The following is a 26,518-nucleotide window of genomic DNA, read 5'->3' on the forward strand; positions in this document are numbered from 1 at the left end:
GATGCTGAGCCTCTATAACATCGCAGTCCATCGTATCCAGACACAGTTGAGGTGCTCTTTCATGGGAATTGAAGCGGAATTGGATCACAACTAACAGGTGAGACACCAGAATAAAACATTTCCTTATTTTTATCAGAGCGATGATAGAAATCCAGCTCAGTTGAAGAAAAAAGAAACTAATCTAACATTGTTTTAATCATTGGTATGTTTGCTCTCATAAGTACAAATTCAAATTAAATAAAAACTACCTTCTTTCTAACAACACAAAGGATTTTATATGGAAACTTTGAGTTCACCGCTTGCAGAAGAAACAAGCTTCGCCAGAACAGAGGAGGAAGATGAGGCTGAAGAAAATAAAGAGGAGGATAAAGGTAACTGTAACCAATGTGGTCTCTGTGTTTGACTCACTCCACAATACATCTGAAACTATCACTTTTATTTCTTTCTTTCAGATGATGCACAAACAGAGGAATCAGCTGTCGGGAAGCAACGACTGGCGGCCTGGGCTCCGTGTTTTTACTGCAGAATGTGCAAAGAGGTGTACAGCTTTGCTGGCCACGAGATCGTCATCGAAGAGGGTCTTGACTCACTTGCAGGCATGATATGGCCTGGGGTGAGTGTGCTGGTGCTGGTTCTGAGGTTTTACTTTTTATAAAACCCAACCTACTGTGGAGAAGTATGGGCGAGCCATGCTTCTCTTTAAAAACAACACTGAGAGTTAAAGGGATCTGACAGATTCAGATTTTTGATTTTGCCACTTGATGTTCATTGTAGGGTCAAGGTTATCCACTCTGCACCGTGGCGTTGCAAAATGTTCAGAAATGCTTTGATTGAAAAAGCCATGAGTAGCTCGCCAATTCTCTGCAACCCAGTGCAACACAGGAAGGGAAAAATCTACAATTTATACTTTCTTTCCTACTGTAATGTCATGTTTGGCTGTAACCTACTACCTATTAAACTCAAGTTATTTATGCTATATTGGACATTTGGGTAGTTGCTACATTATATGTTTTACTTTGCATTCATTCTTTGGATTTACACACTGACAGTGGCAATTATTGCTGTTTCTCCCAGGCTTTGGCTCTCTGTCACTACCTTGACACTCACCGTGACCGGCTGAATCTCGTGGACAAAGCCGTCCTGGAGATTGGAGCAGGAACCGGCCTTGTGTCTGTGGTAGCGGCACTTCTCGGTGCGAGTGAACGTGAACCTGTCTGCATCGACTGACAATGAACACGTGCGATTGCTTTAACGGGTCTGTTTTTTCAGGTGGTTGGGTCACAGCGACAGACCTTCCAGAGGTTCTGAGCAACACTAGAGCCAACCTGTGCAGAAACACCAAGGGTCTCTGCAGACACACACCCCAGGTGGCACCTCTGTCCTGGGGCTATGACCCGGAGAGCACCTACCCTTCGTCCGTCTACAGGTATGACTACGTCCTGGCAGCCGACGTGGTTTATCATCACGACTTCCTGGATGAGCTCTTGGTCACCATGAAACATTTCTGCAAACCAGGAACAACACTGATCTGGGCCAACAAGGTCCGATTTGAGTCCGATCTAGTGTTCACAGAGAACTTTAAGAAGGCCTTCCACACAAGTCTGCTGGTCGAAGAAGGAGAGATGAAGATCTTCATGGCAACGAGTAGGGAAGGAGATGGTGAAGTAGATCAGGGGCTGGAAATCCAAGATCTGTTGGGAGAAGAGGATGGAACGACTGTGGAGGAAGAAAGCAACAAAGACGACAGTGAAGACAAACCTTCCTGTGCCTGTAAAGAGGTGAGAGCTGATATACTGGACAGTTACAATGAGGAGGAGTGGGAAAAAGACAAAGAGTTTGAAAGTGATGAGGAGGAAGAGGAAATTGTGACCTCTAAAGACGATGAAACACATGAGCAAAGTGAGAATGTTGCAAGCAATGACAACACTTCTGGTGAGTTATCTTCACACACAAATAATTTAAGTACCAAAGGATGTGCCAGGACTGTTTGCATATTACAGATGTTCAACAAGCTCAAGTGTAACTTAAAAAAAAAAGAAAGTAATTCACAGGGATAATTTATTCCATACAAAACAGGTATGGATTTTGAGTTGTTAGGTCTTTGTTGTGTTTAAAATGCTGTTCTTATCTAATCAGATTGACGTGTTAGTTTGTCAGCAGACTATAAAATGAAACAAACAGCCTTAATGAGAATGTCAGGAGTGCTGCAAACTAAATCTGAGATGCAAGAGAAGGCCAAAACATAGTGAAGCCAAAGGTATAACTAGCTGTCCTGAGATAGCACCCAGGGTTGGGTTGCAGGGCCTGTTGGTGTAGAGTATCTCAGATCTCAAGGAAGAGAGGCAGACTGTTTTTTCCAATGGCATTGAGCTTATTTAGTCAAAAACAATGCCATATTATGCGGATTTATATATTGTAATTGCACATATCAAGATTTTAATTGTTTTTATAGTCTACGCTCAAGCCTTATGTTTTGTTTCATGCTTTCTGTCTGTTGGTCCCTGCAGAACAGGAGCGTTCGGACCAGACAGTTGCAAGGCAGAAATGGGTTCCAAACGTCATTTGCCGCATAAACAAAGACATCTACCATTATGTAGGGCAGGACATCGTCATTTACGAATCCATAGATTCATTTGGAGCAATGATGTGGCCAGCTGTGAGTGTTTCTGATAACAGTTTGCTACAGTACAAAAAAAAAAAATCATATAACCTTCTTTAGCTTAACGTCATATTAACAGTGTTTTCTTCAATTTGCAGGCGTTGGCTTTGTGCTCCTTCCTTGACAACAACAGGGACACAGTGGACCTGCGAGGGAAGGAGGTGCTGGAACTGGGAGCAGGAACAGGACTGGTAGCCATTGTGGCCAGTCTACTGGGTGAGCAGTCACTGGACTCATCATGGTGTTAAACATAAACATGACGCAATGAACAGGACAAAAAAAAATCTTTGATTGTAATTTTGTTTCACAATCTGCCTGTCCAATGAATAGACATTTTTGGTAGTGCGGTAGCAGTCCCAAATGGACACCCATACATCCCTCACAAAGGTGGCATTCTCCAGATTTTGATTGGGGATCCCAAGGCCAGAAGGGATATATATTCCCTCCGACATGTTCCGGGTCTGCTCTTGACAGATTGGGCAAAACTAAGCGAGGCACTGGGGAGGCATCTTGATCATGTGCCCACACCACCTCAGCTGACTCTTTTTGATGTGATGGAGTAGCCTCTCTACTTTGAGCTGCTCACCATCTCTAAGGATGAGTTCAGCCACCCTATGAGACGAGGGAAGTTCATTTCAGATTGTTGTTTGCAGATTATATTTTTTGTCTGTTAGTCATGATTCATCGCGTCTTTTTTTTTGACTGAGCAAAAAAGACCCGAGTTTCTGAAACAACACACTTAAGTCCCCACCACTACGCCTTGAAAATGAGTCCATGAACACCACAAAAAGATGAGGGGAAAGGTGTAGACCTCGCCTCCTGTACTGGAAACAAGACCAACCCTAGGCTGAGAACGCAGACACAGTTTTTGCTTTGGTTGTACGAAGACTGTATAACTCTTAAAGCATCCCTGATATTGGGAGACACAGTCAGCAACTTTGTGTTACGGGGTAACCTAAAATGACATTCCTTTCTTTCTGTATCAACAGGAGCTGCAGTCACAGCCACAGACCTTCCAGAGATATTAGGTAACCTTCAAGCCAACTTAATGAGGAACACCAGGGGTCTCTGCAGACACACACCCCAGGTGGCACCTCTGTCCTGGGGCTATGACCTGGAGAGCACCTACCCTTCGTCCGTCTACAGGTATGACTACGTCCTGGCAGCCGACGTGGTTTACCATCACGACTTCCTGGATGAGCTCTTGGTCACCATGAAGTATTTCTGCAAACCAGGAACAACACTGATCTGGGCCAACAAGGTCCGATTTGAGTCCGATCTAGTGTTCACAGAGAACTTTAAGAAAGCCTTCCACACAAGTCTGCTGGTCGAAGAAGGAGAGATGAAGATCTTCATGGCAATGAGTAGGGAAGAAGATGAAGGTGACAGGAACAGACTGAGTAGGCCTACAGACTGCAGGCTCAAAGCCTAAGGAGGTTTAAAAGGACTTAATGTTGAACCTTTTTGTGTGATTTATTTTTTTCAAATGCTGTCAGATGCCCACTAACTTTGTTAAAGGTTGGCAGACATGCAAGATCAGTTTACAAATGTTTTGCTCGAGACTCAGTGTGGAAGACATGTTTACATTTGTTGGCTTCAGGTACCTGAGAACTGTTTAAATGTCAGCTTAGTATCAAAATATTTATAATAGTGGTCTTGGCAAGCTTCACTTTGGCTGGTCTGACTTTAAGTCAAGAAAAATTAGGAAAAGGAATGAACCGTTTCTGGAGACTCACTCTCATAATAGACAACTTTATTTTTTTAATACTTCTGCTGTTTTGGTTCTGCCAAAGCATGGGATTTGTATATGCCACTGCAACAACTGGAGTCTATGCTTCTCTGCTGGTGCAAGATGTTTGTGATGATATGCTGCACTGGGTTTTTTACCAAACAATGTCTACTGTGGTCTCATCTGTCCAATGATTGTCCTTGTGGTTCAATCAGATGCCACTTTACAAACTTAACATGACCTGTTGTATTTTCTTTAAGACAGAAGTCATTCTACTGGAAACAATCGTTTTGAGTTCATCCTGAACTGAATTTGCTCGGATGCCTTAAGTGATTTCCACTTGTGGATTACAGAACTGATTGGAAATAGCCTTAAAATCTAGATTGATACGCATGAACAGATGCTTCTTTAAAGTCAATCTAGCTTCCATGTTGACATTGTGTTAACACACATCTGTATCCTCAGATCCTCAGGTCAGACTTGCCGAGTGTCATATAAACAGGAGAATATACTTCCCCTTTTCCTGTTAAATCTTATTAAAGATGCAGTGGTCTAGATCAGGGGTGTCCAAAGTCGGTCCTCGAGGGCCAGCATCCTGCATGTTTTAGTTTTCTCCCTGGTTTTACACACCTGAATCAAATGATGACTCATTAGAAGGCCTAAGCAGGACGATGACTTGCTGAGGAGATTGGTACTACCACTAGGGAGAGAACTAAAACATGCAGGATGCCGGCCCTCGAGGACAGACTTGACACCCCTGGTCTAGATGCAACAATGAAGCTCATTGTACTGGGGAAACCTATTGTCTATTTGGTGGTTCAGTGCCTTTTTGTCTAACAAACTACTTTTGATAGATCAAGCTATGTAGACAATGTGAATTCTTCTTTGTCTTTTGTATTTTTCAGCCTCGTAATACAGACAAGTGACATGTGAACCCGTTTTAAATATCTTTATTCAGTGAACTTTCTTGTTTGCGGCTTTTCTCGTGAGCACAAAATACTTTTAACAGTGGCTCAGGTCTTTCCCACATGATCCAGAAAGGATATAAAATGATATAGAGAATACAGCTTTAACTCATAACATTCTGTGATGAAGTAGATTTTTATGGCTATAAATATAAACACAACATCCATAGCAAGCATTCCTGAAGTTCCTATGGACACCAGCAGAGCAACTCCAACAGATATGTTTGGTGTCAGAGGTCAAAGGTGAAGTCTTGTGGTGAAAACTTAAGGCCGTTTTTGGAGAGACTGTAATTGGCAACGCATGACGTTTGTGCACAGCATATGTTCAAACAGGAAACACAATGAAGAGGGAAATTAATAAAGAGACCAACTCTCACATAGGATTCCTTCCAACAGCTCGAAGAGGTCGATGCTGCGAATAATGCAGAAAGTGAAACCGTTTCAAGCTAAACAGAAACGTAAGAATCTCCCCGCCGCTGATTCACCATCAGACTCCAGAAGACAAGAGGCCCTAAAGCAGATACTTTACATTCTTAGGCATCAACGTTCCAGCCAGAGTGCTAAAAAATAAAATAAAACAAAGATAAAACCAAAGCCTTTATTTATACTACTAGTTTAAAAAAAAAGAGAAATTATTTTTTCCATCTAATAAATATTTTTTTTCCTTTAACATATTGATATTGAATCCAGCTTAACAAGACAAGTTTTCTTTGGTTACACAAAGAAAAGAGAAAAGATAACACTTCTGCTTTTAGGACTATAAAGCAAACAGGATCATGAACATGAAAATTAAATTTAATCACATAGCCCTCATCTGTAACTTCAGGTGAGACATTTCCAAAAGGACCAAACCAGTATTAAGTTTAGACAAATCAAAAATATCTGCAGATTCTCGGTTTTTAAAATCATTTCTTATAACCTTTAAGGGTCAAAGAGTAAATATTTAATACATGTTAGGTTTTCAACATCTCTTTCAATATATGAAGGAAAGTGCAACAGTATTTTGAAGCTTTGAAGGCAATCGAATCAAATCCAAAATTCAAAGCATCAAAACTCTTAAGTCACAATTGTCAGAAATGAGTATTTCTAATGTTAAGTATATTATGTGAGACAATTATTCAAAATGAGCTGAAACTACTGGTGTGATCCTTTTGAACAGCTAGGGTCCCATTAAAAAGAATGCCGTCTCACTTAATACAGGTTCACACCTACACGCAAAGTTCCTCACAAACACACACACACCCATCAACTGTTGATGTTTCTCCAAAGCATAATTCACCAGGGGAGGGAAAAAAAAAAAGTCAAATTGAAAGAAACTAAAATCTGATTCTTCGTCCAAACTAACTTTTCATACACCCTAGAACACATGCATAAATGCAAAATACATCGATTAAGATAAATTCTGTTATATCCCTATTGCATCTTTATATTTTCATGGTACGAGTGTATTTACATTACTTTATGACACTGTGTACATGTGCAGCATACTGAAAGCTGCCGAGAAAGCGCAACAACACCGAGTGAAAATCTGATTGTGTAACCTGTTCCGAACAACCCACTGCTGCACAAAAAGTGCATCATTCTGAGTGAGGTCTGGTAAAAAAAAACAAAAAAAACATGGAGGCTAAATGTGGCGCTCAGGAAGAGTCAAGCCTGCACACGGCGCGGGGATGAATCATGCGGTTTGACTCAAAGAAGCCGATGAGTGAAACGACTGCGAGGGTGGACGGATGCTACAAACTCAGCAGCTTCCCCTGAACAAAACTCTGCCACCGTTAGTTTAGCTCCATCTTGAAAGGTAAGGTACGTTGAAGAAAGGCACCGCGACATTTTTNGAGTAGGGAAGAAGATGAAGGTGACAGGAACAGACTGAGTAGGCCTACAGACTGCAGGCTCAAAGCCTAAGGAGGTTTAAAAGGACTTAATGTTGAACCTTTTTGTGTGATTTATTTTTTTCAAATGCTGTCAGATGCCCACTAACTTTGTTAAAGGTTGGCAGACATGCAAGATCAGTTTACAAATGTTTTGCTCGAGACTCAGTGTGGAAGACATGTTTACATTTGTTGGCTTCAGGTACCTGAGAACTGTTTAAATGTCAGCTTAGTATCAAAATATTTATAATAGTGGTCTTGGCAAGCTTCACTTTGGCTGGTCTGACTTTAAGTCAAGAAAAATTAGGAAAAGGAATGAACCGTTTCTGGAGACTCACTCTCATAATAGACAACTTTATTTTTTTAATACTTCTGCTGTTTTGGTTCTGCCAAAGCATGGGATTTGTATATGCCACTGCAACAACTGGAGTCTATGCTTCTCTGCTGGTGCAAGATGTTTGTGATGATATGCTGCACTGGGTTTTTTACCAAACAATGTCTACTGTGGTCTCATCTGTCCAATGATTGTCCTTGTGGTTCAATCAGATGCCACTTTACAAACTTAACATGACCTGTTGTATTTTCTTTAAGACAGAAGTCATTCTACTGGAAACAATCGTTTTGAGTTCATCCTGAACTGAATTTGCTCGGATGCCTTAAGTGATTTCCACTTGTGGATTACAGAACTGATTGGAAATAGCCTTAAAATCTAGATTGATACGCATGAACAGATGCTTCTTTAAAGTCAATCTAGCTTCCATGTTGACATTGTGTTAACACACATCTGTATCCTCAGATCCTCAGGTCAGACTTGCCGAGTGTCATATAAACAGGAGAATATACTTCCCCTTTTCCTGTTAAATCTTATTAAAGATGCAGTGGTCTAGATCAGGGGTGTCCAAAGTCGGTCCTCGAGGGCCAGCATCCTGCATGTTTTAGTTTTCTCCCTGGTTTTACACACCTGAATCAAATGATGACTCATTAGAAGGCCTAAGCAGGACGATGACTTGCTGAGGAGATTGGTACTACCACTAGGGAGAGAACTAAAACATGCAGGATGCCGGCCCTCGAGGACAGACTTGACACCCCTGGTCTAGATGCAACAATGAAGCTCATTGTACTGGGGAAACCTATTGTCTATTTGGTGGTTCAGTGCCTTTTTGTCTAACAAACTACTTTTGATAGATCAAGCTATGTAGACAATGTGAATTCTTCTTTGTCTTTTGTATTTTTCAGCCTCGTAATACAGACAAGTGACATGTGAACCCGTTTTAAATATCTTTATTCAGTGAACTTTCTTGTTTGCGGCTTTTCTCGTGAGCACAAAATACTTTTAACAGTGGCTCAGGTCTTTCCCACATGATCCAGAAAGGATATAAAATGATATAGAGAATACAGCTTTAACTCATAACATTCTGTGATGAAGTAGATTTTTATGGCTATAAATATAAACACAACATCCATAGCAAGCATTCCTGAAGTTCCTATGGACACCAGCAGAGCAACTCCAACAGATATGTTTGGTGTCAGAGGTCAAAGGTGAAGTCTTGTGGTGAAAACTTAAGGCCGTTTTTGGAGAGACTGTAATTGGCAACGCATGACGTTTGTGCACAGCATATGTTCAAACAGGAAACACAATGAAGAGGGAAATTAATAAAGAGACCAACTCTCACATAGGATTCCTTCCAACAGCTCGAAGAGGTCGATGCTGCGAATAATGCAGAAAGTGAAACCGTTTCAAGCTAAACAGAAACGTAAGAATCTCCCCGCCGCTGATTCACCATCAGACTCCAGAAGACAAGAGGCCCTAAAGCAGATACTTTACATTCTTAGGCATCAACGTTCCAGCCAGAGTGCTAAAAAATAAAATAAAACAAAGATAAAACCAAAGCCTTTATTTATACTACTAGTTTAAAAAAAAAGAGAAATTATTTTTTCCATCTAATAAATATTTTTTTTCCTTTAACATATTGATATTGAATCCAGCTTAACAAGACAAGTTTTCTTTGGTTACACAAAGAAAAGAGAAAAGATAACACTTCTGCTTTTAGGACTATAAAGCAAACAGGATCATGAACATGAAAATTAAATTTAATCACATAGCCCTCATCTGTAACTTCAGGTGAGACATTTCCAAAAGGACCAAACCAGTATTAAGTTTAGACAAATCAAAAATATCTGCAGATTCTCGGTTTTTAAAATCATTTCTTATAACCTTTAAGGGTCAAAGAGTAAATATTTAATACATGTTAGGTTTTCAACATCTCTTTCAATATATGAAGGAAAGTGCAACAGTATTTTGAAGCTTTGAAGGCAATCGAATCAAATCCAAAATTCAAAGCATCAAAACTCTTAAGTCACAATTGTCAGAAATGAGTATTTCTAATGTTAAGTATATTATGTGAGACAATTATTCAAAATGAGCTGAAACTACTGGTGTGATCCTTTTGAACAGCTAGGGTCCCATTAAAAAGAATGCCGTCTCACTTAATACAGGTTCACACCTACACGCAAAGTTCCTCACAAACACACACACACCCATCAACTGTTGATGTTTCTCCAAAGCATAATTCACCAGGGGAGGGAAAAAAAAAAAGTCAAATTGAAAGAAACTAAAATCTGATTCTTCGTCCAAACTAACTTTTCATACACCCTAGAACACATGCATAAATGCAAAATACATCGATTAAGATAAATTCTGTTATATCCCTATTGCATCTTTATATTTTCATGGTACGAGTGTATTTACATTACTTTATGACACTGTGTACATGTGCAGCATACTGAAAGCTGCCGAGAAAGCGCAACAACACCGAGTGAAAATCTGATTGTGTAACCTGTTCCGAACAACCCACTGCTGCACAAAAAGTGCATCATTCTGAGTGAGGTCTGGTAAAAAAAAACAAAAAAAACATGGAGGCTAAATGTGGCGCTCAGGAAGAGTCAAGCCTGCACACGGCGCGGGGATGAATCATGCGGTTTGACTCAAAGAAGCCGATGAGTGAAACGACTGCGAGGGTGGACGGATGCTACAAACTCAGCAGCTTCCCCTGAACAAAACTCTGCCACCGTTAGTTTAGCTCCATCTTGAAAGGTAAGGTACGTTGAAGAAAGGCACCGCGACATTTTTTTTTGTGTTCAAAGACAGACAGGACTGACTTGTCAACCCAGGATGGCTGGAGCTATTTAAGAAAACAAAAACTAAAAAAAAAAAAAAAAAAAAAAAAAAAAAAAATTAAAAATGGGCTTGCGATCAGTCCAATCCCTGCTTTTCATTTGGGATCATCAGGAGGAGAGTTTCTGCGGCAGCAAGTCTGTCTCTCCTTTTACTGAAGTAATTTTAACAGATTTTTACAGTTTTCTGATCTGATTTCCGATGCATCCCTGGAGTCCACAATGCCGGTTTTTACAGTATTTACACATGGAGAGAATGCAATGAGTTAGGAACGCTGGGGAGGAAGGGATATTTAAGCTTCCGAATTTGTAGCTGACAAAGAAAAAGCAAAACACAGGACAGATTATAGTTCTCCATATTTTTCTGTTGGTGGGGATTCAAAATATCTGATTTGACTGGTTTTGCAACCCCGTCGCCTCACAAAATTTGGCATGCATGAAAATATTTATGCTCTGGGTCAGCTCCTAGTTTGACGTCTTAAAAAGAAAAAGTCTCAGGAGGCAGCTGGTTGGTCAGATGCATAGACCACATGAGGGACATGTCATCAAATTCGTCCCGTTGCGGACTGTTGGAGGTCATGCCGTCCCATGCATGTGCCCGTTTGTGCTTAGAACGGTGAATAATCTGCGGGGTACATGACGGGGAGCCAGTTCTCACTGAAGGCAGTGCAGTGCGTCCAGCCGAGGTGACGCATGAGCTGCAAAACAAAACCCAGGAGATTTCATTTTAATTGTTCTTACACCACCAGAAACCAACAGAAAACATGTTTCTTCATCATGTTGAGGGCCGATCATTGATGCTCTCATACCTGGACGCAGTTCTTCATGTTCTCCTTGCTGGGCTTCTCCTCAACCATCTTGGAGGCATATTTTAGGGCTCGGCCGTACATCTTGTTTGCCAAGGCGTGTTTGTATGAAAATGTCAAAACCTTAAAAAGTGAACAGAGAAAAAAAAAAAAAAAACACGACAAAGGGTGTTAGGTAAAATGTTTCCTGAACTAGCTTAAAGCTTCAATTCAGCCAACAAAATAATTTTGGATCAACTTTCAGAATTTGTGGCTTTTTTTTAAATTTTTTTTTTCCCCCCCAAGTGACAAGTTCATCAAAAAAGGGAAAATTAGTAGGGAGAGGCATGAGTTATTTTTGAAAGTACCTACATACCCATCAACATCTTTCTGTTGACATGCCTATCAAAGCACAAATCAGTGACGAGGCTAAACTCTCCTAAAATGACACATAACTGTCAGTAAGGCCTCAAATAACAGCAGTGAATGTATCTAAAATACAAAAATCTCACCTTGATTGCTGTGTTTTTGAAGCACAATACTGCACCAACCTAACATGCTGGTTTTAAGTTTAATCCAATAGTTCATCTTTATAAATTGATCAAATGAAGATGTATTCAGTCTTACTGTAAGGCACAATAGACAGTGGATTGTTGAAAAATAAACTTCCAGCACAGAATCAATGACTTCCAGTCCTTTTCCAGGTTCCCGGTACAAAACACAACAGCACATAAACATGGATTAAAGCACCTGGATTACTAGTAGGACTGAATACATTTTATTTTATCTTCATGTTTTCTAATTTCCTGAATATTCTCACTGTTTTACATAGCCTTATTTGATCTCTACATTACATTGTAGTACAACATTTGCTTTTCAACTGGTTGCCATGGCATCCGTTTTGTCCTCTAGTCCACAATTCACACATAAAAAAAAAGTCAAAAAATAGAATGCATAATTTGCCCCAAACAACATGTTGGATTTATTTAAAATTCTCACCTTTGAGTCAGTTAGCTCCGCCCACTTCTGCACCTCCCAGAATGTGTCCATCAGGGCATTTGAAGTGTTGTCCACAGGGTCGTCAGAGCTGCTGGCCAACTGCTCCCCGACCTCCTCCTCCTCCTCTCCTACCGCAGCTTGCTCTGTAGCAACGGCCCCAGCGCCGCTCTGCAGCGTGGACGGCAGCAGGAGCTGGTCGGCCAAAGCGCAGCCTTTTCTACACAGGGCGTCCAGAAGAGACGACTTCTGCTTCTCCATGTCACTGAAAAACAAAATGTTTTGTAGAGGAGGTGGGTTCACACACACTGTCTCAATCAACCCAGTCTCTGTGAAAAACCTGTGTTAAAGTGATGCTTACGTTTTGATGGAGGCGGCGTCCGGCCGAGGGTCCGTCTTCATGGTGAAATACACAGCCAGCGCCGTTTGGTCGATGTGGGACATGACGATCTCTGCTGCTGACACAACCTCTCTGAGGCGCTTCACTCGCTCCTTCACACAAACGGGAAGAGATTCGGTATGAGGATTCAGCACAGCTTTGATGCAACCCTGTACCAACCCCGTCTCCTGCCGTCGTTTACCTTCTCCGAGTCCAGCTGATGCAGCCTCTGCACATGAAGTGGAAGGTAATCCGAGTAGTTTTCCCTCAGCTCATCATAGATGGAGCTCGAGTCCAACCTGAGGAGCCGAAAACGACGGATAAATTACAGGGAAATAGAGAGGCTGTGTGGTATGAAACCAGAGAGAAACGTAGCTCACTTGGTCATCCACTGAATCTTTAGATCCCTCACAGCTTCTGCAAACTCTTCCTTCAAATCCTTCTCCTTGTCTCCATCCTTGTCCTTCTCCTTCCCACCGTTCTTTGATTTGTTTGGGGCGGGGATTAGATGGTAGATGACTGGAACGATGTCCTACATCGAGACACAAACAGAACGAAGTTTGATTGAATATACATCTTCAACTTCTCAAATACTTTCTCAAATTTCCTACCAATCTCATGTCCTCAGATAGTCTTTGCTCCATAGATCACTGAAGTAAAAATGCTTTTTAATTACCCAGTAGTGAAGGTTTAAAGTAGTACTATCCATACTTTTACAGACCACCAGAAAACCTAGTAACTAGTTCATAAAAAACAGCTTTTACACTTGTGTAAATTTCCTAAAAGATTAACATGCTTTGACATGGCAGATGAAGAGGTTTTACAGAAAATAAGTCATTTCCCAAAGGAAGGAGAGCAGCAGGCGCTCTGTGGTTCAGTGCTTCTAACTTGTCCAGTACCTTTTTAAATTTTCCTTGTCGTTTTGCAGAGGCCTGCCCCTGGTGGTCAAAATAACACACAGTAAGGAACAGGTAACACAAACACCAACCAAAAAGGATGTTTTCATTCGTCTTTCATCCTCAACCAGAGACTCAGGGTCTCATTGCTAAAGATGCAACTCAAACAGTATAAATATAATACAATTTACTATGAACTTTGCCGTTTCTCCTAATCATGTCTAATAAATCTGTTTACTTTCATTAAGACAAGTAAAAGTTACAGAATATTTATAAAAAAAAAATAAATAAATAAATAAAATAGAACTGGCAGCCCAAAGGCAATAGCATCTCCTTAAAATTAAACGTATAGGAAAAAGGATGAAAGATTTATTTTTGATGCCGATCAAATATTTTGTGAACAGAAGTCAATACACCATAAGGGTGCGACACAGTGCAACCCATGTATATCCCCAATTTGTCTATAAATTAAAATACAAAAAAAGAAGGCGAAAAATTTTACAAGACAATGTTTGGCAGAGCTGCACAATATATCAATTAAATCAATCATTGCCTTATCACAACCGCAGAGGACCGACTGGGTGCTATATTTAGTAGGATGTCATATTATAAGTCTGACTTAAAAGCCAATAATATATTTGGGAAGCCGAGCGTTCTCTACCTGCCCCTGAAGCGCGACATGTGCGTTTTAGGTGGTTGAATTGCTTAAACTGAGAAGACGAAGAAACTTTGGGTCAATCAAAATCACCATCGCCACGTCCAGGAATAATCTCACAGTTAAACATTTTCCAGATATTGTGCAGCCCCAAAATTCACAACCCAAAGCAAAAGCAAAAAGTAAAGTCTTACAGTCTGTATTAAATTGCATTGCCAACCAGCCAGATGTGAGCAACAAGCAGGACAACAAGATTTGGGGAAAGAAAAAAAAAAAAAAGAAATGAAAGAAAGATCCCAATTATCACTAAAGAAAAAGAAAAAAAAAAAGACCTCGGCATAATACAGATCTGCCTGGAACTCAAACACAGCTGTTTTAATGCAGACTAAGTTTTATCTTATACCTTTTCTTCTAGAAAACCTCAAAAGCACTTAAGATTCAAACTGTATGTCTGAGAAATAGATAGAAACTTTCTCTGTGAAATTCACCAACAGGTACCAAGTCTCTACAGTGCAGAGTCACCTGCTCTTTGTTTTTCATGATAAAAAGATTTCCGTCTTCAGATTTAGCCATTTTACAGGCGTCAGTCGCTTTTAAGCCACAATTGCAAAACAAGTAATGACATCAACAATTCTCTTGAGACTCATTGGATTAGTTACAGTTATTATGATTATTATTACTGAACAAATTAACGTTTACACCGTCACATCCAACACAAGCCAACTCTGGTAAGGTCCGTATCCACTGCGGGAGCCGGGGTAATTCTCTGGGGCAGATTAGCTCCCCTAGGACCAATGCAGACTAAAACGGGTTGCAGTCTGCCCTGAAAACGGCCCTGCTAGGGAGGAAGGAGTTTTCAGACGGACTTTGAACTGAAGCCGGAGCTTCTCAGTGGGAGGAAACCTCCTCTGCTGGTCATATTTTCTGTTAGCCGCAGTTCAGCAAACAAAACCATTTAAACTTAGCCACCCTTGATCAACATCATCATGTTTTATGGAATTTGAATTGAACTACATTAAAGCGACTACAGCTGCCCAGGATTGTTAATCATCTGCTGCTGGATACGAACAGGAGACACGCCTAACAATATCTAATTGTTAAAAATCTATAGATTACTACAAACTTCTGAGTCAGAAGTGATTTTAATTCAGTTTCGCAGCGTAAACATTGATATTGTTAGAAATGATTACTTTAGATAGTAAAGTAACTGGAGCCATGTTAAGTTCAGTCCAATGCACTTATAATCCAATCCAGCTACTCATTTTCACACAGTTTATAGTGGTAGTCTGTGACCACACTGAAACAATTTCAAATTAATTCATATAGTTAGATTTTTTTAGAATGACGTTCTGGTCTCTGCTGTTGTAACGACTGGACCCACGACCTGCTCAGCATCAGGGGATGAAACCTACAAAGCGCCTGGCTTTCTGGGAAATTCACTTAGAAAAAGCCAAGGCAAATTAAAAGTTCCAGGAAGTTCAGGAGACAAAACTAAGATTTCCAGGAACCCTCAGTCAAAACATGTTTTTTGTCTCATTTACTGGGTTTACACTTAGAGCAACTTCCCAAACTTCAAAGATTTATCAAATACATTCCTAGAAATGGGCGATTCCCATTATCGAGGTATACTGACAAAAAATCAAGGGTTCAAAAAGCTAAAACTGGAGGACGGACCTTTCCTACCGTCTCAAGTCCTCACTTGCTGCTGTGCACTGCTGGTCAGTTGACAGAAAGAACGTTGCTACACGTTTGTCTCGCTTACAAAAAAAAAAAAAATCTAGCTGTGTGAAACAGTCAGTGTGGAAACTACAGCACACTCATCACTTCTATTAATGCAAGCCTGCTTTAAGAAATCTTATAACTACAATAATCAAATTATTTTAGAAGTGGTGAGAATAATGAGCCCTCGATGCTATGACATCCTGGTATTTTTATTCAAGGTTCTAATATTATGAAACTTGATGACCCACAGAAGACCCAAAGAAACCAACAAAAAGAACAAAGGAAACGGAAACAACAGGTGACAGTGGTGGTCAGTCTGGTTCTACAGGACACTTCCCTCACGCCGGTCCATTCTGAGCACTTCTGAAACAAACTACCTTCATCCAGTAGTTTGATTTGCACACATTTACATCTATAATAACCATCTGAATAATCTTTAATGTGAGCTACAACAGCATTTAATTTCCCTTTGGGGTCAAAGTATTTTTGAATTTAATTGAAATGGAAACTCGACGTGACTTTTTGGTCCTGAAGAGCACAACTGAACGTTTGAAGCAAAAAGGTTCAAGAATGGAGCCACTCACTGCTTTCTTGCCATACTCGCTCTTGGGCACAATGAGAGAGCCTGACAGGTAGCATCCTGGACTGGTGCCTTTAGGGATCCTGGAGGATGAAGGGAGATGAACAGCAATGGGAATTAAAAAAAAAGAAAACGTGACAATTGGTCCTACTGATATTAGAAAACTGAGATGCTTTTCTGAGGATGAACAAAAAATAAGTGTCACAGGAACATTGTGTTCATTAAAAAGGAAGATGAAATACGACTCATTCGTCAACAACGAGTAAAGAGATCATCTCCTTCCGTTAGAAATGTGAACGGAAACTCTCGAGTGCGTGACTCACTTGTCGTCTGGCAGCGGGGTCACATAGAACGGCTGTGTAGCCCCTGGACACAAAGTAACAGAGTTGGCCTTCTTCTTTGCCATGAGGGCGGCGCGGTGTGACTCATACACATCCAGGCTGAGAGTGTTGGAAAGACGATGAGAAACCACAAACGGCAAATCCTTCAAGCGCTCCAGCTCACTGGACTGCTCATGTCGGACCTGCAGACGGACCGTGTAATCCCCCTTTTCTAGCTTCAGGGAATACTGGAGAGAAAAGAAATGTGATTAATCCCGAGAATAGTTCTCAGAGATCATGTGTAATTGTCTTTTTTGTTTGTTTTTGATAGCAGAGACAATTTCTACAGATGTCCAACCTGGTGTGGGTAGGCGTCCCCCGAGCCCAGCAGTCTCTTGTTCTGGTCAAACAGCATCCACAGCTGACTGTCAAACTCAGACTCGTAGAGAAGCTCGCACAGCGTCGGGCAGCTGGGCGTAACCTCTCCACTCTTAGGCTGAGGACAGAGCAACGCACGATTATGCATCCATACGGCAGATTAATCGGCTCTGATGGGCAGAAAGTTGGATGATACCTGGTGAAAGCTGTAGGTGAGGATAATTTCATAGAGCTGCCTGTTATTAGGCAGAACGTCCCGAACTCCCAAAGCTTTAATCTTTGAATTTAGAGGCCTGGGACAAACACCAACATGAAAATTAATTTAAAAAACAGCACTTTAATACATGAACAAGCTGTTTGTGTGTGTGTGTGTGTGTGTGTGTAAACTCACCGCAGAGGCTGAACCCATGACTTCAGGGTGACGGTGGGGGATACCTCCTCATATCTCATGGGTGATGACACATCAAAACTCGTCACTCCCTCTGAGGCGTGCTGCACAGAGACAAATCAGAGTCAAAAACAAAAGAGAACAATACCTGTTCCGGTACATATGTGTGTGTGTGAACTGTTCTCACAATGTGCAGAGGAGAAGGAGAAGTGCTGAGGCCGTGGAAGGAGATGCTGTAGTCCACAGTCACGTCTCCCAGGCTCGCCCACCAGCGGGCTATACAGAACTCCACAACCCGACCCGACTGCAGAGGAGGCAGAAATGCACCGAAAATAAAACAGAGGTCTTCTGCTGATTCTGGCGTGTTTGTTAGCTGAGTGTACCAACCACATACCAGCACTGGGAAAGCCTCTGTCAGAGAACCTCTTTCTAGCAGTGAGGAGAACTTGTAGAACTCATTGGCTCTGTAGGCTTTCTGCTTGACCAGGTGGACCGCGTGAAGAACAAACTTCGACGATACGTCTCCGGAATGGGAGGTCAGAGTGATCTCTGTGGAAACCAGGAAAAAAAGAAAATCACAAAACAGTAAAAACTCCAGAGTGTTTTTCTGTCCTGCAACCTTTTATATAAATTATGAATGTAAAAATCATTTTATTCAAGGCTTGTTTGACTTTAAAATCCTTTAAAACTAAATGCTAACTAAATATCTAGTTGGGTTTTATTATCTGTATTCAAAAAAACCCTGAAACAATGCTGAAGTTAGCATCTGATTCAACACTGTAGTAAAGAGCCATTTTACTTTTTTTTTTTTTTTAACTTTATGTACCAAATAACATGTGCTCTATTGAATATACCCATTATAGCAACCACAACTGTGGATTAGCACAAACTTCACCCGAGTTAAAACTTTAATTTAGTTTTTGTCTCCTAGAGTCAGAATTTGTAAAATCTATTCTACCAACATATATCCACGGCTTTTGAACCATAACCACAGTAAAACACCCTGAGGTTAATGTAGCAGTGGTCTGACTTCTCCTGGGATTCTGGATCTGGTTCCTGTAGGAGGAGTCACTCTTACAGCGTCAGGCAACATAATCTACGTCAGCAGGCGGGTTGTGGAACCGACAGTGGAAATAGACAAGTCGTGTCCTGCTTAGATAAAATGGATCCCGGAAATTAGTGTCAATCACAGAACGTTCATCGCCACGGAAACATTTTGTGATATACTGCTTGGAACGAAATAGCAACCTTAAAACAACTCAGCTCCACATTGTAACAGAAACTGGATGGCTTGACTGAAAAACAGGATCAAATTTAACACCGATCTCATGTGAAATTGTAGACTGTTAATATCTACTAGCAACGTTATACTCTACCATCATGAACACTTTCAGTTTGTATTTAAAGTCCGTCTACCTCGTACGCTTCCAGATCTACTGCATACATTAACTCCACCTCAAATAACCTACAAGACTAGAATATTGGACTTTTTTTTTTTGTTTTAAAACTTTGAAGAAAATCCTGGATCACAATCAGCTTTTTCGTTTTGTACTACAAACTATTTTATTTATCTTCAGCAACAGGTCTTGGGAAAGATGAGAAAGTGACCAGCAGCTTGCGCTGGTCAGACACAACTGACCTGCCCAGGAGGCTCCCTGAGGAACAGTGATGAAGTGGCGTCTGATCTGTCCGGGTCTGAAGTGGACGTCTGAGAACCGCACCTCCTGATTACGACTATCGGTCACCCTGTTGGTGCAAAGAGTGAGAAACGAATAAGAGCCGAAACCACGTCAGGAAAACCTAAATGAAGTCCACACATTGTGAGAACGTACTTGGTAGGGATGATAACTGTGATAGGAACTCTGAATAGTGGGCCACAGGTGGGGGTTGCTGTATCATAACCACAAACCTGGAAAACAATTACAAAATTTAAAAAAAAAAAAGGAAGATACCCTCTTTTTTTTTTTTTTTTAGCTTTATTCATTTCATTTTGCCTTCTACGCACCTCGGTGTAGTGGACTCCCTCTCTCAGTCCTACGGGATCGATCCGGACGTTGACGTGCCGACACTGGTTCATCAGCTCCAGGTGGGAGGGGCACTGGACCCACGGGGCGGCACATGTTAGCGCCAGGTGTAGCTGCAAGGAAATTCGCTCGGAGTTTTCTGTTCAACAAAAAGAACAGATTAAATTTAAAACAAATAGAAACTATACATAAAATGATGAAAAACTAAATCCAACCAGTCAGTTGTGCTACCTGTATTCTCTGGGAAGATGGGTTCAATTCCGACCCCGTGATCAGAAGGTGCGAGAACTTGGGCCGGTTCCCTGAGGTAGATGCCTCTCTGTGAGCCCACGCTGACCGAGAAGCCCAGGCGGCTTGTGGGTAATGAGGCGTGCTGAGTGAGGTAGTCTAAAGCCTTGTCCACCTGAGAGAAACAAAGCAATTACTTCACTACAAAAAAAAAATACAATTAGTTTAAAAAAAGATACAAAAGATGTAAAAAAAAAAAAAAAACTACCTGGATTATTCCATGACCCTGTGCAAACACTTCAATGTCATCGACCTTCTGAGCGGTGTTCTCCAGCGCTCTCCTCACAGCAGGAACAGAGGGAGGGATCCCGCTCTGCTTCAGGCCTTTTCCATTTAAAAAAAAAAAAGAAAAAAAAGAATGTTAATCACACAGAACCTTCAGTTCTGAAATCATTCACTTCTAACAACGTTGCACATCAACTACAAGCCCTACAATCCAGAACACACCTGACAGAACGAGCGCGATGCCTCCGCAGGCGTTTGGCGAGGACATCGACGTGCCGTTCATCAGCTGGGTGCCGCGGAGCGTCCAGTTGGGCACGGATGCGATGGCCCCGCCTGGAGCGCTCATGCTGACCCCGAGGGCTCCGTCGGTACTGGGACCCCTGGATGACCATGTGTACTGGTTGGGCGGCAGCTTCTCTCTCAGGGAATACTCAGCCACCATCATGTCTGGAGTCACGTACGCGCCAACTCCTACGGTGACGACGGCAGCAATTAGAGGAGAAGTAAAGAAAATTCAAAGACTTCTTTTGGCGCTTTTTAGAGAACGTACCGATGACGCTGCTGGTGGTTCCTCCTGGGCAGCCGACCGTAGAAAGGCAGGGGCCATTATTTCCTGCGCTCGACACAAAGATCACGTTGTGCTTCTGCACAGCCTCTGTGATGACTTCACAAATCCTCCTGAAAGGAAAGTGGCCCAGGACACTTAGCAACAGCATGCTAAAACAAAAACACACGCCAGTAAAATTAGAGACCCTCTCTGCTATTCTTACCCTGAATTAGGCCAGTGGGTGGCTTCCCCGTAGCTATAGTTAACCAGGTCACACTTGTAGTTGATTACTTCAATCATCTTTCAGACACAAAGAGACAGAGACCAGAAATAAACTAGTGCAAAAAAAAGTCAGTTAATGTATACATTATGAAGGTCTGCACAATATTAGGAAAACATATAACCAGTATTTAGTCATTATAAAGAAATTGGTTGTAATTAAATAAGATTTTCCTTAAGAAGCTAAATCATTAAGGACAATAAGAGCCCATCAAACACACCACATACATTGTGACTACATGAAATCTTGGAATTTAAAAAAAAAAACGTAAGAATTTTTTTCTGTCTCGATTCTGATGCATCATGCAGCTTTAATGTTGAGGTATCGTTTTGAAGGAATACCGCTCGGATGAGTCCGGTGCCAGTTTCCATGGTGCTGAGTCGAGTGTCTCCGATCTTCAGAGCCAGAATTTGGGCACCGGGAGCCACGCCGTTTCTTTCTGGTTCCTCTGGGAAGTAACCCGCCGCGATGCTTGCCACATGGGTCCCATGAGCCCCTTGAAGAGCACACAGAGTCAGATAGGAGAAGGACATTTGGAGTAAACACCATGCTCAATGAACTGCTTACATCTAGAGCCAAACCAAGAAATTTGCTAATTTTCGTCTTCATGCACCCTGACCGTCCAGATAAAAACTCAGAATTCATATCATGTCTCAATCACTAAATGCACTAAATGCATTAGTGAGTCACTTAAAAATTATGTCAGGCTAATTGCAAAAGCTAGTCGGAGCTTTTAAAAAGTAAATTGAGTTATTTATTGTGGTGCGTCAGCTGATAACACAGAGTTTTGAAATATTGGCCGACTTCATCAGATGCTGGCAATTCTTTCATTTAACGATTTTGCACTTTTGCCAGGAAAAATTGTGATAAATCCATTAAGCATTTAAACTGACTGAAAGGTACAAAGACTTCTTATATTCTGCTTTGGGGTAACTCACCTCCACTAGTAACAATGCAGAGTGTGTTTCCTTCGTCGTATACGTTAACAGAATAGTTAAGCATCTCAGCATTTCCTAAAGTGGCATATTCTTGTTTCTCTCTGTACGAGCCCAGGACGGTGCACTGGGACAGTTCTCCGCACTCCGATGTGTCCACTACCGCCCTGAGGACAACAAAAGCAGTCTCATACAATGGAAATGACAGACATGCTATTTGTACATGCCAGTAAATCATGAGGAGGGAACGCAAACAAGAGCCGACTTACCTCCAAGTGACGCCATCGTGCCAAAGCACGCAGTCATACACTGGGCCGGGATCACTGTACTTCTTCTCTAGAGATGCCAGCAGCTCTGACTGACACTGCAGGTCTTCCTTCTGCAGCTTTTCCATCTGAGGAGAGAAGATAAAGGACGTGTCGGAGGCAGACGGGAGAATCATCACGCCAAGCAGAGGCACGTAGGAGCTTTAGGTTTACAGTTTGTGTTGTGGATCTGACCTGCGAGGGCGTGGGATGAGCGAGGTCAAACTCCTCTGTTTTGCGACAGGCCTCAGCGAGGGCTGCTCTGTGTGCTGGGTCCCACATCTTTTCTTTTCGCTCTTTCTAAAAAGGGAGAAATGTGCAAAAATATCAGATTCAGTAAGAAGCTTACTAAACCAAAATTCCTGCTGGTAATATTTACTAAAATGTAGAAATCTAAATTCAAATCAGGACTTTACCCCCTCAACCCCCATGCACAGCCTTTTCTAACCAGCTAAAATAACACCAACATTCGTGCCTGTGCCTCGGCTCCCGGCGCGTTTGATGTTGTGCTTTCTGCACATCAAAAGTAATAAAACTTCAAATCTCTGACAGAACTGGAGCAGCAATCATCGTCACATCTCCCTACCTGTATCCTTTCCTTAAGAGCCTTGGGGAAGAACTCGTAGCCATTTTTAACTCCGATGCGAAACTTCCCTGATGGGTTGACCCAGGCGGGAGGGATCTGAGAGATATAAAAAGACGCAGCTAGAGACGAGATCACCAAAAAGTGAACTTGGATGTAGGACACAGTGCGAGACGGAAAAATTTCACAATTGAAAGTGGTTATGAATTCAAATAAAAATGTGGACATCGTAATGGTGTTTCCCCAACCTTGAGCGTTCTTCCAGAGAGGCCAGTGATTGTCCCATCTTTAGGCTCCACTGCTGTGGTCATGTTCACGTCACCGCTGCCTGTTGTATCAATGATGTCCACGATCTTTGGTTTCCCCTCAGTGGTGACCTAAAGGCGCAGTTCAAAACACAGGGTAATGGATCAAGAAGTTTTGACGAGTCATTGTTCATGAACAAACTAGCGTAGTCGGAACACGCCAAAATATCCACAAACTGTTCTGAATAACTTAGAGGCTTCCAAAGATTTATAGAAGTTTTATTTAAATATAATAATAGAAGAAGGAGTAACGTGATCTAAGCAACAACAATATAAAAAAAGACAGCATTAAAATAAACTATTTGCTTATTGCCTGAGTTAACCATTCAAAGACCAGTTATAACTTTGGGTTTTATTGCTGCTTGATCATATTTACAGTGACTACAATTTCCATCCATCCAAATATTAGTTCACCGTTTTAATATGCAGGTTTCATTGTAAATAAAAGCCTCCATGAGAAAAAAAGGGTACATCATTAAGATGTGTTCCTATTTCTTCTAATATTAGGGGGGGAAAGTGTCAAATACAGCTTAGTCTCAACTGAGCTGAGAGTTTACTGTTCAAATATAGAAAGCACATCATTTATGTTTAAGAAAAAAAACTATTTTCATGGGTTTTTAAAGAAACCTGCTATGTATTTGAACAATCATACTTTAAAATTTTAAATAATTAGACATCGCTGTGATACTTGAGATAAACAATGGTGCTTTGGCATCCTGAACACATTAAACCAGATCCACCTAGTAAACAATACTCAAACCTGTATAATTTTGTAGTCATTGTATATTTTTTTAAACAGTTTATGGTCCGTTCCTTACCTTCAATGTAACCTTCAGGTCTAATATCAAGACTATAATGATTAGATGCTATCTGGTCTAACGTGGTTTAAATGGGACATTTAGTTCCACAAAAAACATCATAATCCTAACATCAAAGTACTGAAGTGGCCAATTTACATCTTTTGTTCCAGTTTTAAAGAACTTGTAATCAGTGCAGACAGGTTTACAGATTTGATTTTTCAAAGTGTATTTAGTAGCTTTCATTTTGGATCCCATTTTAGGTCGTCTAATACAAGCACATATAGCAATACCTCCTTTTCAGTGTTGTCACAACTAAGTTTGGCAGATCCAAAATTGTACATTTATTCTTACTTTGCATACAATAATCCAGGTCAGCTTTGAAAAGTCCGAGTACTTCGTACTTTGAGCCAGAGCTGATTTAAGGTGCTCCAGAAAACAAACAAAAGTTCTAAGTGGTTTTGAAAGCTACGATTCGGACACCAACTTCAACTTCGTACGCACAAACGTTGCTAGCTACCCGGTTAGCATTTATGCTTAATTAATAAATGTAAAGATAGTTTAAAGCCCGCTTGTGTAGCTCTGAAACAAAATTTCTAAGCACACGAAAACAATTGCCATGACAGACTTTAAATGTACTTGGCTGTCATAAAATATATTTGCCAGTTGTTATAATAATGCTATTTGGGAACGCTGGCCTTTTAGCATTGCTAGCTTCGACCATCTCGGTCTTCGCTAGCACGAGGCAGCCGGGCAAATTCACCTGCATGCCGGGGGCCCCGGGGTCCACGCCGGTGTCGAGGATAGCGATGAGCACCCCTCGCCCGTCATAGTCGGGGAACCTGGTGAGGTAAGAGGCAGCGCCGGTTTCTTTCTTGGGGAGAAGCCCGTGGAAAGGGAACGGTTCGTCGGTAGAATGAGCAGCCATGATCCAAATAAAAAAGAAGCGACAATGAAAACAAAGCAGCGAAATGGGGAAGAGACAAGAGAGCAACACGGCGGGTGAGACTAGGCGAGCTGATTAAAGGCGCAGTGTTTGCAGTTTTCTGCACACACCGGGGAACACCACCAGAAGTTGAAGTTTTTTTTATGTCATGTTTGAGCCAATCATAACTAACCTCATGTTATTTTTCAGCACATTTGTTTAATATGTCTGACATTATCTGTTACACATAGCGAATAGTGTGAATGTGTGGATATTTTGTAACACACAAACTTAGTTTGATCAAAAGGGAGAAGATCATTATTATAACTCCCACAAGGGCAAGTGATCATTAGCTTTCAACATCAAAGCTGCCTGAAAAGAGAAAAGCGATGGCTAATTTGTTGGGATCAGAAACTTCTTCATTCTGCCTTTCTCGTTTACATGTTGAAGCACACACAGGAGATTTGACTAAAAGATGGGATTAAAGTCTTAGTGGACATTTTTGGTTGCAGGGAGTTTTTCTGTGTGTGTGTGTGTGTGTGTGTGTGTGTGTGTGTGTGTGTGTGTGTGTGTGTGTGTGTGTGTGTGTGTGTGTGTTTAGACTCTATGTTTCTGCTGCATCTAATATTTTAGAAAAGATTGCATATGGGCTAATGTAAATGTGGAAATTGCTCACAGTGTAGAAGCAGTTAAATAATCACAAATTATGCCTCTAGAACACCTGGTTGTAGTGCAGCTTTGATGTTTTTCCTCTTTTTTTAGATTCAAAGCGCTAGTCTTAGTTTATTACGACTGCTATGAAAAAAAATTATGACTTGCAATATTTTTTTGTTTTTTTGTTAGATGTTTCTGCAAACCATTAAGATTGCTGTTCAGTCAAAGCAAAATAGACTGGAGAATATTCCAGTAGCTTGGGCATATGCTTTTGTAAGCCAAAGCAACCCAACAATATGTGATGAAAGGAAATGTTCATTTTTGACCAGAAATTTTAAAAAGACATGCTTAGTGGTAAAACACAGTTGTCCATATGTCAATCTAAATAGCAAAACTTATATAAAAATACACAATCTTAGCATAGCTGAACATAACATACCGTTATTCTCAATATGAATTAAGTGAAAACATCATTTTAGAAATATTTTTCAAGCTACATCAAAGTTAATCATATCTGAAATTTTAAATCCTTAAGCTTGGTGAAGCCAAAACCACATAATTAAAAAAGTAAAAATGTCCTGACATCAGCTACAATGCATAACTGGTGATACATGATTATGTGTAATCATTGTTTTTTCTTTAAAAGTCAAGCAGTATTAATGATTACCTTCCATGTAACGTAAGAGTTCCTACCAAAAAGGTTCTTCATATTGAAATGCCTTCATCCCACATGTCTATTAAAACTTTTCAATAGACATTTTTATACATCTAGAGGTTCCACTAACTACTTTCCATAAAACCACTTAACACAATTAAAATAATCAAACTAAATAAAAAGTAAAAAAAAAAAACTAATAACATTCAAAATCATACAACAAAGAATTAAAAAAGAGGAATGAATTGTGCTGCATGAGTATTTGCCTAAGACATTAAAAACTTCCAGTCAAGACATATCTAACGCTACTGTGTTCTCACATTAGGTGGTGCTGTAACTCTGCCATACAAGTTTTGTGGCTGAACGCTTTGCTTGTTGCAGTTTGAGGTCAGCCATTCACAAATCTAAGTAAATCATCTTCTTGCTATGGAACACACACACACACACACACAAACACACACACACACACACACACACACACACACACATATATATATA

At 40.9% G+C, this 26,518-nt stretch overlaps 2 protein-coding genes across 6 annotated transcripts; one reads left to right on the top strand and one right to left on the bottom strand.

Moving 5' to 3' along the window:
• On the top strand, positions 1–9,809 carry mettl21ca (methyltransferase 21C, AARS1 lysine a). Of its 4 annotated transcripts, XR_001426616.1 has the most exons (10): positions 1–97; positions 270–371; positions 453–613; positions 1,075–1,192; positions 1,270–1,932; positions 2,508–2,656; positions 2,758–2,875; positions 3,649–4,041; positions 7,209–8,102; positions 8,302–9,809. XR_001426616.1 is itself a non-coding variant. In XM_015045873.1 (9 exons), the coding sequence occupies exons 2-9, from the start codon at positions 278–280 to the stop codon at positions 3,929–3,931; spliced, it is 1,497 nt and encodes a 498-aa protein (XP_014901359.1). In that variant the 5' UTR covers positions 1–97; positions 270–277; the 3' UTR covers positions 3,932–4,022. The 4 variants fall into 4 exon arrangements, 2 of the variants coding, with proteins under 2 accessions (XP_014901359.1, XP_014901358.1); XR_001426617.1 differs by lacking the exons at positions 7,209–8,102; positions 8,302–9,809 and adding an exon at positions 5,135–6,653 and having other exon boundaries at positions 3,649–4,935; XM_015045873.1 differs by lacking the exons at positions 7,209–8,102; positions 8,302–9,809 and having other exon boundaries at positions 3,649–3,805; positions 3,895–4,022.
• Positions 9,105–24,839, bottom strand: tpp2 (tripeptidyl peptidase 2). Of its 2 annotated transcripts, XM_015045867.1 has the most exons (29): positions 24,550–24,839; positions 22,933–23,061; positions 22,688–22,783; positions 22,297–22,401; positions 22,066–22,190; positions 21,800–21,963; positions 21,203–21,357; positions 20,805–20,881; positions 20,585–20,712; positions 20,257–20,505; positions 20,018–20,133; positions 19,753–19,924; positions 19,503–19,660; positions 19,330–19,406; positions 19,137–19,243; positions 17,892–18,046; positions 17,685–17,801; positions 17,501–17,601; positions 17,306–17,402; positions 17,090–17,227; positions 16,735–16,979; positions 16,416–16,494; positions 13,458–13,496; positions 12,939–13,090; positions 12,761–12,857; positions 12,541–12,671; positions 12,183–12,444; positions 11,208–11,327; positions 9,105–11,096 (listed from the first exon to the last, which is right to left on the bottom strand). In XM_015045867.1, the coding sequence occupies exons 1-29, from the start codon at positions 24,712–24,714 to the stop codon at positions 11,007–11,009; spliced, it is 3,846 nt and encodes a 1,281-aa protein (XP_014901353.1). In that variant the 5' UTR covers positions 24,715–24,839; the 3' UTR covers positions 9,105–11,006. The 2 variants fall into 2 exon arrangements, with proteins under 2 accessions (XP_014901353.1, XP_014901354.1); XM_015045868.1 differs by lacking the exon at positions 13,458–13,496.
• Positions 24,840–26,518: the final 1,679 nt, after the last annotated feature.

This window comes from Poecilia latipinna, unplaced genomic scaffold (genome assembly GCF_001443285.1).
Source record: "Poecilia latipinna isolate Pla-1442-1.1 unplaced genomic scaffold, P_latipinna-1.0 Scaffold752, whole genome shotgun sequence".
Taxonomy (NCBI): Eukaryota; Metazoa; Chordata; class Actinopteri; order Cyprinodontiformes; family Poeciliidae; genus Poecilia; species Poecilia latipinna.

Coding starts and splice junctions, on each gene's coding strand:
- mettl21ca (XM_015045872.1), top strand. CDS start 278: ATGGAAACTTTGAGTTCACCGCTTGCAGAAGAAACAAGCTTCGCCAGA. Junction 372..452: donor AAATAAAGAGGAGGATAAAG/GTAACTGTAACC, acceptor TCTTTCTTTCAG/ATGATGCACAAACAGAGGAA. Junction 1,193..1,269: donor TGTGGTAGCGGCACTTCTCG/GTGCGAGTGAAC, acceptor CTGTTTTTTCAG/GTGGTTGGGTCACAGCGACA.
- tpp2 (XM_015045867.1), bottom strand. CDS start 24,714: ATGGCTGCTCATTCTACCGACGAACCGTTCCCTTTCCACGGGCTTCTC. Junction 16,980..17,089: donor GGGACGCCTACCCACACCAG/GTTGGACATCTG, acceptor TTTTCTCTCCAG/TATTCCCTGAAGCTAGAAAA. Junction 11,097..11,207: donor ACATGAAGAACTGCGTCCAG/GTATGAGAGCAT, acceptor TTTGTTTTGCAG/CTCATGCGTCACCTCGGCTG.